Genomic DNA, 13,944 nt, shown 5'->3' on the forward strand with positions numbered 1-13,944 from the left:
TGGGTCATCTACAGGCTGAGAACTACCAAAGGCATGTTCTCAATCCATGAGCCCCGGGTTTAGGTACCCAACCTCCTCCTGGATTCCCCTTCAGAATTTTTCCCGGGAACTTGACATGCTTAAGACCAATTTTCCATTCTACTCCCTTCTCATCTCAGTAAGTGTAGCCAGCAGTTTCAAACCGAAACCGGACAGGTTCTCTCACATCCAGTTCATCAGCAAGTCCTGTCATATGCCCTCAAGCCCACCTACTTCTCCTTCTCCCAGGACCCTCATCTTAGCTGCCATCAACCTTTCTTTCAAAATACTTGATAGGCTTTACCCTCCTTGTGGTGTTTGTTTAGTTCCTCAGTTGTGTCCAACTCTTTGTGACCCCATGGACTGTAGCCCACCTGGGTCCTCTGTCCATGGGATTTCCCAGGCCAGGATACTGGAATGGGTTGCCATTTCCTTCTCCAGGGGATCTTCCCAACCCAGGGATCGAACCTCTGTCTCCTGCATTGCAGGTGGATTCTTCACCACTGAGCCACAACTCTTGCTTTATTCCAATGGGCACAGCAACCAGAGGAATCTTTTAAACACATAAATGGTATAACGTCACTCCCTTACTTAAAACCCTTCAGTGGTTTCCCGTTTCACTGGAGACCAAGTCTAAATGTGTAACCTTGATTTTATTTACAGTGTCAAGTCCCTACCCAGCTCACCTCATCAGAGGCCACTCTTCCCGTGTCCCCTGAGACCAAACCAAACTTTCAGTTCTGTGAACACACAGAGCTCCTGTTTGCTTAAAGGCTTTTACTTTTGCTGGAAGCTTCCTACTGATCTTCATATTTTAACTTCATCTTATTCATAAGGACTCCAACTCTATCGACTGCAACCCACTGCCAATCTCTATCTCTAGCCTCTATCTTCTCTCCATCTCATAAGTGAGGCCTCTTCGTATTTGCTTATCCGTAAAATCACAAGTGAATTGTGATTTTATTTCTTTGTTCTTCCCCCTTAGGGTTTAAGTTCAATAAACGGAGACACAGTGTTCTGGCACCATGTCTGTACCAGCGATGAATATTTATTGAATAAATGAAAATGCCAATGATTCTTTCCTCTTATAATTCTTCTGTCTCAAATTCATTACATCTGCAAAGTCTCATTCACCCTTCCTCCGAGGAGTTTTTCCTTCTCCAGGTCCTAATGGGGTACGACAACAGTTCTTCTCTCCTTTCCTTCCAACCATACGGCCCCACCCCTCGACTCCCACACAAACATCTCATGTACACTCACAATAAAGTGGCAGGTGGGTGGCCTTTAGTACGACAGAGATTAAGAGCCTGTGCGATCCAGTCCTTAGTGGCAAGATCTTGCACTGAACATTCTGCCCTCCAGAGATGCTCCTGGCAATAAAGGGGCTTAAGAGATGCCGTGTTTTAGGCCTTTCAGTTTAAGTACCAAATACCTATCCTTTGAAGTCAAAGCTTTCTAAATGCATGAGCTCTCATGTTCTTTTTCTAAAAAGGCAATCGACTACATTTTAGAGCCATAAGATACGTCAGGCCACTTAGTCAGTCCTCCCCAGCCCTGATCCTTTCAAGCCACTACAAAATATCAAAGTGCATGTGTGCATGTGAGCATGTGTGTGTGTGTGTGTGCATGTGTGTGTGTGTGTGTGTGTGTGATCTTTGAGGCCACATCTACTGCTGTGAGTTACAGAGAAAGAAGAGTGGAGAGTGAGAAGCCAAGGAGAGAAGCACAGACTCTTGGAGTGAAGTCCAGAGGCAAGATGGCAAGACCTGCATTTCAGACACGATTTTCTTCTAGAAGGCTTTCTGCATCTCTTGTCCTCTGGCCTCGCTGCAGTTGGTGCTGGAAGATGACAAGGACCAAATGGATCTCAGACCACCTGGCAACAGCCCCCCTCCAGGAACCACAGGGCCAGCTCTCCCGGCCCTGGCGGGTGGGCTCCCAAGAGCAGAGTCCCCTGGAGATGCTGCCTTTCTTCTAGCTACCGACTCAGACCCGAATCCAGACATCAGCCTCCACTGTACCTTGAGACTTTCGCTCGAATCCAGGATCTGAGACCCACTTTCCCAGGCAGGCGGCTGTTCAGAGCAGCCCTAACCTCCTGTCTGCGGGAGGCCCTGGGATGACCGTGGGACGTGGCTCCCCACAAAGGCTCTCTCTGTACACTTAATGTCTGTAAGGCCAACTCGTGGTGGGTTATTTTTCTTTTCCTCTCTTCTGTTTTATGAAATTACGAACAAAATCTAGTAAGGGCAGGGGAGACAAAACAGCCCCAAACTGGGAGCCAGGAGTCCGGGGTGCTCTGCCTTGACTCACCTTGGCAGCACTGGCCTTGGGTAATCCATGCAGCCTCTGGTCTAAATTGCTTTCACCTGCAAGACTGTGGGGTTCTGGCTGCCAGGCTCGCTTCTCGAAGCTGCTGAGGAGATTAAAGCAGACACTATGTGTGAGAACGCTTTTGAGAACAGCCCAACCTTTCACAGATGTAAGGTATTACTGTCACTAATAATAACAACAACAATAATAATACAGTGCCCATCTCTGAAAATCAATATATTTTTTTTAACTTTTCAACGTCAATGAAAAACACTCTTGATAAGAAAAGAGAAAATATTTAATTGAATCTATCTTCATAAAGTCTATCAACTTTTAACTTTCACATGAAAGAAAACATATACTTTCCCAGTCTATATTCAAAGTAGAGACGATGTTTGCCTTCACTTAATAAGATTTTTATACCTCTTATATTGCTATGCTAATTACATTCCTGTTATAGAATCAATGGATAATTTTGGGGGGGGGACTTTATTAATACTAACTTTTACACTGCTAATGATAGCTGCTATTTTTGAAGTTCAACTATGGGAAGTAAGAAAGAAATAACATCTTGCTCAGCCCAACTCTTTAAGCTAAGTAGTTTTACTTCCCTTCTGCAGAAAAGCTCAGGGTAAAAATTTCCTGCCCAGGGTAAAAATGAATAACTGGCCAACCTCAGGATTTTGAATTCATGTCTCCCTTTGTCTCATATTTGTGTTTTTACTTTTAAATAATACTCTCTATGAACTTTATTACAGCTCTGCATCAGTAGAACAAACTGCAACATTCCTTTTTGATCATTAAATTAGATGAACAAGTAACATATTTGAGAAAGCAAAATTTAGCTAATTGCAAGAGATTTGTTGATATCCAAAAAGGCTTGGGGAAATGAGTTTTGAGGTTCTGACAGCGCATGGACAGTCAAGATACAACATGAATTTCTGTCACTATGCTGATCTGGGCTTCAGATGATCTACAAGGGAGGGATATTGGGAATTTGATTCAATAGAAAGTCAAAAATGGAGATATGGGGGAGGGCTCTTTTTTCTTAATGTTTATTTTGATCATTAATCTTTGAGTTAATTACACAACTAGTACTAGGTTTTCTTAATATTTATTTTCACTCATTTATGACAGTGGTCCTCAAACTGGGCCGCACATCAAATCATGTAATAAAATTTTTAATGCAAATTTCAAGCCCCTCCTCAACCCAGATCTGTTAAGTCAGAATTTGTGATATCTCTATCTATGAAATTCCCCCCCCCGGCATTTCTGATCTAGCTGGTTCTTTGAATCACTAGTCTTTTTTTGTGATTTATGACCTTTCAGAATTGATTCTCTTAAATCTTAACATTATATCGTCCTTATACCATTTAAATCACTTGGCTTCTTTTCAATGGTACTGAATTATAAAAGCTACAGTTACTGAAAACCACAACGTTCTATAATTATGACTCAAATGGGTTGAAAATGGAAAACATACACATATAAAATTTTGTAGAAAGTTAAGGAGGAAAAATAATCCTAGCTGCCATCAGTTTCCCATGTTGAGACCTCATGTTGCAACTTTCTCCCAAAGTGAATTGTATGGCAGAGCCATAAAGATCTAAGAGCCCCTCGCGGGAATGCTGGCAGCAGCTCTCGCAGGCCATTAGAATCACCTCTTCCATCCCTCCCCACCCCCAGCCACTTCAGTAAAGACTTTCAGCCTCTCTAAGAGCTCCCCGCGCAAACTATCAATAATTCACTGTTTTCTAACATGATCATTTGTAAGAGATATTTTTCTGTTACTGCTGTCAACAAAAACCTGTTTATTTCGCACAGAGTATTATTTTCCCCATATGTTCCACAACTCAGAGCTATAAATAGACAACAGGAATGTTACCCACAATGTGCAAATAGAGAAGCAGCATGACATGGCCAACGGCGTTGTTCAATATTAGAAAACTGCGTTGACGTGTAATTGCAAATATCTGAAAACTGGTCCTAAAAATGAATAGGTTAAAAGCCATCCAATAACAAAAAACAAACCAACAAAACGATACAGTCCCAAATCAGTGCAAAATTTATGCTAAGAAAAATCTGTATCTAGCATCTTGAATGTTTAACATCAGCTCCTTTAAAGTGAAGCCGAGTTTGTCCCTCTCTTAAACGTACATTATTTCCTTTCTGAAAGGTGTCCTTTCAGGTGAAGCTTTTGAAAACCATCATCCCATCAACCCTCTAGTATATTTTGTCTTATCCCTGGACAACGAGGACAGTGATGACAAGGTTTTAATAGGGTACTCTATGCCTTTATCACTGCCATGTTGACTTTGTGACCTGGGAAACCAAAGCAACTTTTAATGGCCAACAGAGAAGTTCAAGCTTTTCCATTCACCCTCTCAGGAAAAGAAGACCGGATCTAGACATAGTTGAGCTAGAGCAAGAAATAGCAGGTCTATGTGAAAACCGCCTATGAATTTGGGGATTTTACATACTAGTGATAGAACATGGAGGCATACTGGTAAGTCTGAGCAAAATAAAATACCAGATAATCCCCAGTGCTTGAGAGTGTACAAATTTGATCAGTCTGAAACTCAGCCTATATTCATGGTGTTTGTTTTTTCTTCTCCCTTTGAGAGACATGTAGAGCACATCAGAGATCATGAGTCAGCGTTCCGTCCATTTTACTGTCTTCATGTTGTAACACTCACTAGTGTGGAATGATGAGGCACCGGAATAGAATAACCATTTTCTTTTCTTGAGAACACTTTCATGGGAATAAAAGTTTAAGCCGGTTCCTGTAGTTAGGTTTCGATGACATTCTCCTTTGTGTTTGTATGGTTTGGGAAAGAGAGGGTCTATGTGGATTTCATTTTTATTAAGCACTAAACAGAGAGGCTTAAAGAATTTTCACAGTTCAGCACTGATTTTTGCAGCTAACACAAAGAGTCTTATATGCAGTGAGTAAATGTTGCTGGTGATTTTTTAAAGTTTTATTCTAAAGAAGTTTTTGTCCTGTGTTATCTTCCTTTAACAGCCCACTTTTCCTGTAGGTCCCGCAATAGGGACAAATACGGCGATTAGCTTTGCTCCTTACTTAGCACCTGTAACCCCTGGAGTTGGGTTAGTCCCAACGGAAATTCTACCCACCACACCTGTTATTGTTCCCGGAAGTCCACCTGTCACTGTCCCGGGCTCAACTGCAACTCAGAAACTTCTCAGGACTGACAAACTGGAGGTACTTCAACTATATTTGTGTTTTGAGATGCCTTTGGGGGTAGCAGTGTACTTCTATGGAAGTGAGTGCTTCTAAGATACCAATTCAGTCTTGCAAAACAGCCACGCACAGAGATTCACCTAAAAGTCATGCATTTCATAATTCTACTGTTTGAATTGGAGGCCAAGTATAAAGGAAATTAGTCTGTGGGAAAAGACTTAAGTTCAATACAAATAAAAATCGATTGTGTGGAATGTGTATTCAGAGGCAGAATATGCAACAACCAATGGAAGGCTGAATCAGTCACTATGTGGGTCATGGAAGTGGCTCCCAAGGGTTCCAGCTGTGCCAGGCATGAACCTTTGATGGATCTTGGAAAGGTCTGGGAATGAGCAGGTTAGAAAGCCAGCAGCCAGGATGAAGGGGGCAGAGGTGGGAGAAAGTAGGGCAGTGACTACAGAGCGACTGGTATGATCATATTTCAGTACTTTAAGAACTAGTATGGCTGCTCCAGCATGCTCCAGCCCCGGTTGTATGTAGGTAAACAGGGGGACTAGAGCCTGGGAGAGTCTAATTACTGATTTGAGATATTTTCTTTCACTGACATTCAAGTCTTCTAGAAAAGTCAAGAAAGCAAATTCATATATTTATAAAATGTAATTCTTAAGTCAGGAGTCAAACCAGCTCACCTGGATTTAACTTAACTGGGTTAAATTTCTTTTTAATCAGGGCATCCATTTATCTTAACTGTTGTATCCTCTGGTATTTAATAGAGCATTTTATATGGAGTATAAAGAATCTGATAGATTTTTCAAAGGGCTCCTGAAATTCGATCACCAATTATAGTTAGTTGATACATATGTAAGGTTAGGATATATACTGTACTTTATCTTGGGATCATTCAAGAATGATTCTTTCAATGTGCATTTGTTTAAATATTTACTCTATACATCTTGAAAGTGATAAAATGTTGCCTAATACCAGCTTCCTTCTGAAGTATGTGGATCCCCAAATGAAAAGACTATAACCTCCCATCGCTACAGTTTTGATCCAGCCTACCCCTGTGAATATTGAACAGACCTTTTACGGGACTGGAAAAGTGTTTGGGGCGCCACCTGGTGGACCCGTGAAGCTTTTGTGTTCAGTACGTGACTGTGTGGTTTAGAAAACAAATTAAATCAGTCGAGTTGGGAACAAGTTGTCCTTCCCAACAGGATTGGCAGACAAAGACATATGTAAAAATGATTCACGGAGACTTTAGCAAAGCAGCTTGCAATTTATTTCAAAGCAGGAATGAAGTCAGTGGCACACAGAGCCCCTAGGTAAATGCTCAACACCCAACGCCGTCTCAACCTCGAGTCATTCCACTTATAAGGGGAGGCTTACTCACAATCTGTGGGTACAGCTTAGTAATTTTTCTTTTGTACGTTTTATGAGCTAACGATGGAATGTTGGACAATATACAAAGTAGAAGGAAGCAATTAATAATTTTGTGATGTATCTGCTTGGCCTTCAAACTTGCCTGGCCACTGATCAGCGAAACTGTATTTCCCAAGTACCTAAGACTGTCACAAGGTTCCCAGTGTCATGCCAGTGACCCTTCCTATAAGTCACTAGTGATCAAGATGTGAACCGCCACTTAAGCACATCAACACTGGATGTAGAGCCTAAGAAAAGAAATTACCATTTCACTAATAATTTTTTCTGATACAGATATTTATAACTGTTATATGCTTCTTATTTGTGTTATTTCATATTATTGATATTTAGGGCAAGATTAAGAATACTCTTTAAATTCCAAGGAAAATTTTCTTTATACAGTTAACTCTTGATCCATGGGAATTCTCAGAGGATGGAGCATTTTAGTTACTAGAGATTTCAGGATAATTAAGGACTGAAGAATAAGAAAAAGAAACAATACATCAACACTCCAAAATCTATCCTACTTCCTTCCCCCAGGCCCCTGCTTTATCTCTTCCCATATTTCTCTCCTTTTTATCTTTTCTTTATTGTAAAAAATAATATTGTGATTTAAATGAAAGTTTTGGTGTCTTGGGTATCATAGTTGTTCTAATCTATGATTAGAAGCCCACTTTATCTTGTAGAGCAGGAGAGATTTAGGGGAAAACGGGAGTATTCACACTCACCCTGCCCCCCACTTCCTGTCCTCAGGGAGAAGAAACAAGTTGGTCACTTCTGCTTAATTCTTTTTGGAATTGTGCCGCTATGATATTGTAGCTGGATCCTTGGTGAAATAATCCCTCCATGCAAAAAACCCCACGACTTCCCAGAGTTGTCATGGTAGAAGGAGACGTAGTTATATACAGAAGACCAGATTTTATACATATATATGTGTGTGTATATATATAAAATCTCTGAATTAGTATATATATAACATATTTTCTTTCCTTCCTTCCCTCCTCTATAAAAGTCAACAAATAAATATAAATAAATAAAACCCAAGAACAATGGGGGCCTTGTTGATTTTTGTTATCTTAGCTAAAGTGTAGATTTTTACTTCCTAGCTCAATACAGATTCTCACCCCAGCAAACAGGGCGAAGCAAAACTGAAGTGATCATAGTTTGCCCGGGATTCCAGTGACTTGGGTTGATTGTAAACGGCAAAAAAGCCAGCATTCAAAGAAAGGGAAAGCATCTTCTTTTTTTTTTTTTTTTTTACTGCATCGTATGCTCTTCTCCCCCCCGTGTCCTAGGTCTGCAGGGAGTTCCAGCGAGGAAACTGTGCCCGGGGAGAGACCGACTGCCGCTTTGCACACCCCGCCGACAGCACCATGGTCGACACAAACGACAACACCGTAACCGTTTGTATGGATTACATAAAGGGGCGTTGCATGAGGGAGAAATGCAAATATTTTCACCCTCCTGCACACTTGCAGGCCAAAATCAAAGCTGCGCAGCACCAAGCCAACCAGGCCGCGGTGGCCGCCCAGGCAGCCGCGGCCGCGGCCACAGTCATGGTAAGTGGGGCGCGCGCGCCGCGCACCTTCCCCGAAGCCCGCGCGCCCGGAGCCGCGCCTTCCGCGCGGGCACGCGCACGCGCGCCTCGCCGCCGGGAGTGGGGCCGGCTGGCGCTCCCGCTGCTCCGCTGCCTCCGTCCTGTCGTGGTTCCCCCGCCCCGCCCGTTTCGTTTTCGTTTTGTTCCGTTCCTCCCTCCTTCCCTTCGCAGCACAATAAGTAAATCCCTCAGGCGGGCGCAGGGAAGCCAGGGGCGGGTGCGAGGGCCCCTCCCCAAGCCCAGAGCGCCTCTCGGAGCGCGGACGCGGGCGGGACCGGGCTGGAAGGACCAGGGAGGCGGCCCGGAGCCGGGGAGAGAGGAGAACCGGGCGGAGGATGCACCCGGGCCGGGAGCCACTGCCCCCATTTTTTTGCTCCCCACTTCTTGTTACTTATTACAAAGGCCATGCTGCAAACTCCCTCTCTCCCTGAAAGAAAATTTATGCAGAACATAAAGTCATGAAACAGATGAAGATGGAGCTGTATGGATGGTGTTTTGAAAAATAAGAATAATAATAAAAGGCCTGGAAGGTAGCCCCAAGTCCCCTGCGTTAAAGACACAGGCCTCCCCAGCACCCTCGGGAGCCTGTTACAGCTCGACTCAGCCCCACTTCCCCCCCCCCCGCCCAGACCTTTGGGATCAGGATTTAAATTTCCCAACATCCCCAGGTGGATTGTATACACAGTAACGTTTGAGAAGCACCTGCCTAGAACACGTTGTTGTTGTTTGGTCGCTAAATCAAGTCCGACTCTTTGCAACCCCGTGGACTGCACTAGCCAGGCTTCTGTAGTCTGGGATTACCTGAGGGCACGTGAAAGTTTCTAAGGGCAGTCACTTCCCCCAAGTTTCTTATTTAATTGGTTTGGGTGTGGCCTGGGCATGCGCCTTTTCTTTTCCAGCTCCCCGTGAGTCCGTTGTGTTACAAAAATTGAGCACCAACCGCACTGGATTGTAATTAATCTGTTGTGGTGTGAGATCTCTGGCTTGACGTCAGTGTGTTTTAATGTGTGATAGACACTGGATAATCCATGAGACCTGGCGCTCATCGGGCACTTGCTGGATGGAATAAATAAATTAGGCAGTTTTCCTCGTCCTCGGGGAGCTTGGAGTTTAGTAAGTTATGACAGGGATAACGGTCCTCCATGACGTGATGGAAATGCATCATGGGGTCTAGCTATGGAACTACGAAAAAAATCAGTCCTTATTCCTTAGATACCTGTTAAATACAACAAACCACTGGTACTAATAGTAACCTTTGGCGCTGAGCCCTGAATTTATCTGAGTTATCTGAGCCTTGATTTATCTGCCTGTTACCTAGAAGTGGGTTTCCCTGGTGGCTCAGGGGGTAAAGAATCTGCCTGCAAAGCAGGAGATCTGGGTTTGATCCCTGGGTGGGGAAGATCCCCTGGAGAAGGGAATGGTAAGCCACCACAATATTCTTGCCTGGAGAATTCCATAGACACAGGAGCCTGGCTGACTACAGTCTGTGGCGTTGCAAAGAGTCAGATACAAGAGAGCGACTAACCCAAGACACACTACTTAGAAGTAGCAGTCCTAACATCTACATAATCAATAAGTTCTTGAATCATTGAAGGAGCAGTGTACCTAGAATAAGTCAATGGTAGATGACCTGGGTTGATGGAGATAAGAGAAGAAATGGCCATTACATGTATACACACAGCCCGATTTCTTTAAATTGTGAGTCTACGTGCCCTTCTTTGGTGCAGTTGCAAATCCTTCTCATCAAAATGCACAAAGGTTGTTAGAGTGGATGTCAGCGTGTTTAGTTGCCATAGTTTCCTCCATTGTTACACTGTGCTGGATTTGGAGTTCTGATATTTCAGGTGGTCTTGCAGCATCCTCAAAGACAACCCAAAGGAATGTAGTTTCAGAACAAAAGCATCAGGTTCTTTCTGACAATGACATGAAAGTTACTGAATCTACAGTGTCTTTTGAAAGTGAGAGGCTCATTTGAAACCAGTTGCAGTTCGATGAAGTCAAAGTCTTCTTACTCTAGTAACAAGATTACTCAGCACCATGAAGGAAAAACGATTGTTTTATTTCTTTAAGAGAATGAATGGGTGTGATGATTGCAGCCAGAAGATGTTAGTATCCCATTCACCTGGGTTTCATGCCTGAGCTCCAAGAATTACTGTAGTGTAGTTTTTATTGTTATCCAGGAATTTCTGCTTCTTTTGATTAATTGGACCCTGAAAATGAATTCAAACTTTGAGTCCAGAGAAAGAGGCATCTCTTTCCTTTACAGCCTTATACTTGTACAATAGCTCTTAAAACATGGGCATCATCCCCACCAGAATTTTTCAAATGTGAAAATAAATCAGAGCTTCTCTCTGGTAATTTTAACACAAAGGGTATCTGGTCTTCAAGACAACAGTCTTTCTTCACACACACACACCAAAATTGGGCTGCACCAGAAGATACTTATTTTGTAAAAAGAAACAAGACCAGCTGCCATCAGCTAGTCATGAAAACATGTTCAGGAACTTTGAATTCCATCCTACTTGTCCATATCCCTTTCTTCTGCATTGAAGTGGCAGCTCTGGTTACTGTCGTCCACGATTCTTGACTCCTCAGGTTTGGTCTTTACCTCTAAGGCCGGGCAGTTGGTTCGCTTGCCTTGAAGTTGGCTTGCTCCTTGATCCAGAAAATGAAACGCCTGGCTACATGCACACACACTATAGAGAAGGCTCGGAGAGGGGACAGAGGATCAGAAATGTTGGTGAGGCCAGCTGGAATGGATGCTCAGTATCTGGCACATAGTAGGAGCTCAATTAAAGAGAATCTGGTTCTCTGCGTAGGTGCCTAAGGAAGCTCCCAAAGTTCACTGGCCTTGGGGATCTCTGAGGTCTGCTCTAATCCTGAAGATCTTTCAATATAGGTAAACATATGGCTGCAGTCACATAATATCCTCTAAAACAGAACATCTGGGTACTACAAAGGCACATTATAACGTGATTATTCACCCATACAGTTTTTAAAATACATTCCACACGTGTTCCTCAAAGCGTGAGACATGCAAGATATTTATATGTCCACTCCAGGAGCTGTGTGTTTCCTTGAAAAGACAAGATATTTGCATCTAGTAAAGAAACCCAAGTGAGTGGTAGAAAGAGAGATGCTGTCAGTGTCTAGCTCACTTTAGAGCTCTCAGCTTCTTTAAATTCCTAGTTTATTATAATTTCTGTGGAAATTACATTCATCAAATGAGGTTTGGAAAAAAGAGAACATAAACCTTTCAGGTGCTTATCTTAGGGAGAAATACTTAATATCTCTTTTTCTACTCGGAGACTTCGCTAAATGATCTTTTGTTGAAAATTTTGTTCATAAGCACCAGGCTTTAGAGACATAATCACTCTCCTAGTTAGCATATCAGAAAAGATCAACCCAAGAGTAGGTGTGTTCTTTATCTCCCAAGGACTGAAAAAGGGAAGGGAAGAATGGAATCCAGAAAGTCCAGGCCAAAATGATTTTAACCATCCAGTTAATAAGCTTCCCTGTGGCTCAGACAGTAAAGAATCTGCCTGCAATGTGGGAGACCCAGGTTTGATCCCTGAATTGGGAAGACCCCCTGGAGAAGGGAATGGTCAACCCACTCCAATATTCTTATCCAGAGAACCCCATGGACAGAGGAGCCTGGTGGGCTAGTCTGTGGGGTCGAAGAGCCCAACACGACTGAGTGGCTGACGTGTTCACTTTGTTTAATCCAGTTAATGTTGTTAGTGCACTCTATGAGAACAGGCTATGTAGCCTTATGTAGTTAGTATAGGCTAATGTAAGCAAAAAAAATTTTTTTTATTATCTAGCAATGTAAAAATATATTGGAATGAAAGATCTTAAATAAAAGTGATGTCATGAAAGTTACATCATGGCAAACTGACGCTGGAGTAAAGAATATTCAAAGCTTTCTTGTTCTGAATCTTGTTGGTTTTTTCAGATGTTCACAGTTCTGCCTGTAGAACGATGATTTCCTCTGTGATGGCCTCTATCCAGACTGCCTTCCGAAACATTGGCCATCCTAAACCTTTTCTCTCCCTACAGTCCTTTCCACTTCATTTCTAGTCCCCGCATCCCCGCCCTCAGCTCACCCTTAGCCCTTTATCTCCTTGTCACTTTCATACTTTTAATCCTGAAACATCAAATGATGAAGAACAGCTCTTTATTGGTCAAGGAAAATGTCATTCATTGTTCCCATTTTAAGGGTTATTTACTATCCCATTTTCTTCCAAATGCCATACTTGTAACTCAGAGCTTTATAGTAAAACATTTTGTATTTGTTATACAAGCCTTGGGGATTTACCTATTGTGCTAAACATAGAAAAGGGGTATTTCTTTTTTTTTTTTTTTTGCATTGGATCTATTCCTTTGACTTTATTTTCATAGAATTCCATCATAAAATTTTTAGATTTCTTACAACAATTATCAAGGAACAGGAAGATTTTCTCATCGTGGTCTAAATCAACCACTATTTATTATTATTTCAGCTGTTTAAATGAAACTATCTGCCCAAAGGATGGTTATAAGTTAAAGATATTATCTTACTTCTTATATTCCAAGCAGTTCATTGCTATTTTTTAGCTGTTTTTGCTATTTTTAGCTATTGTACCTGTTCTAGCCAAGAGTTCCACCTCTCATTAAGTGGGTTGGTCACTGATTATAGTTAAAAGTATGAATAGAATTATTAGATAAAATTATTTTGATACCCGAGGATACCAAATACCCTTTAAAGGGTATTTTCTCAGTGTAATCCCGGTAAGTTGTTTGCCATAAATTGAATAAAAATTTCAAATGTGGTGGAAAACAGAATGGAAGATAAGTTAGTCATTAGAAACCATACGGTGGAATGAAATGGAAATTTGAGAAACCTACTCTTCAAATTCAAAACTGTTAAGTTTGGAAGCTTACTGCATTATTGCCAGATCCACACTAGCAGAGTGAAGAGAAAAATTGAGACAATTATCCACATAATTCAGACAAAAAATTAAGATCCAAACCCAAACCGTTTTGCGTAAATAATCTTGTGTTTGAGTATTTTTTTGCCTGAATTGTTTGTCTCAGTTTGCCACTTCATTTTGTTAGGCTAGATCGTCATTAAAACTTCCGTTTATGAAGGTTAAAGACATATTTTTTTTTCAACTTGGATCTTATACATGGTACATTCATTATTTTATATTTGAAAACTAACTTATCAGAAGTTCTTCGATCCTGCGGCCCTTGAAAGTTTTGCATTTTTTTCTGAAGCAATATAAAAATGCTTATGGTGTGTATGCAAGCTGCTGTTTTAATTAACTTTCCTGAATTTCAAACATCTATATTTTACTCTCTTATATGCTTTTAACTAAGGTATAGTAGATGCATTTTTGCTTCAATACTAATT

The 13,944-nt window shown here is 41.8% G+C and overlaps 1 protein-coding gene across 7 annotated transcripts in view; it reads left to right on the forward strand.

Moving 5' to 3' along the window:
• Positions 1–13,944, forward strand: part of MBNL2 (muscleblind like splicing regulator 2) — a 169,441-nt gene that overhangs the window by 117,448 nt on the left and 38,049 nt on the right. For all 7 annotated transcript variants that reach the window (XM_069602397.1, XM_069602396.1, XM_069602395.1 and 4 more), the window contains 2 exons: positions 5,354–5,554; positions 8,248–8,511. In XM_069602397.1, the coding sequence (XP_069458498.1) occupies positions 5,354–5,554; positions 8,248–8,511 (465 nt within the window). The remainder of the gene's footprint in view (positions 1–5,353; positions 5,555–8,247; positions 8,512–13,944) is intronic.

The sequence above is a fragment of the Ovis canadensis genome, chromosome 10 (genome assembly GCF_042477335.2).
Source record: "Ovis canadensis isolate MfBH-ARS-UI-01 breed Bighorn chromosome 10, ARS-UI_OviCan_v2, whole genome shotgun sequence".
In the NCBI taxonomy this organism is placed as follows: Eukaryota; Metazoa; Chordata; class Mammalia; order Artiodactyla; family Bovidae; genus Ovis; species Ovis canadensis.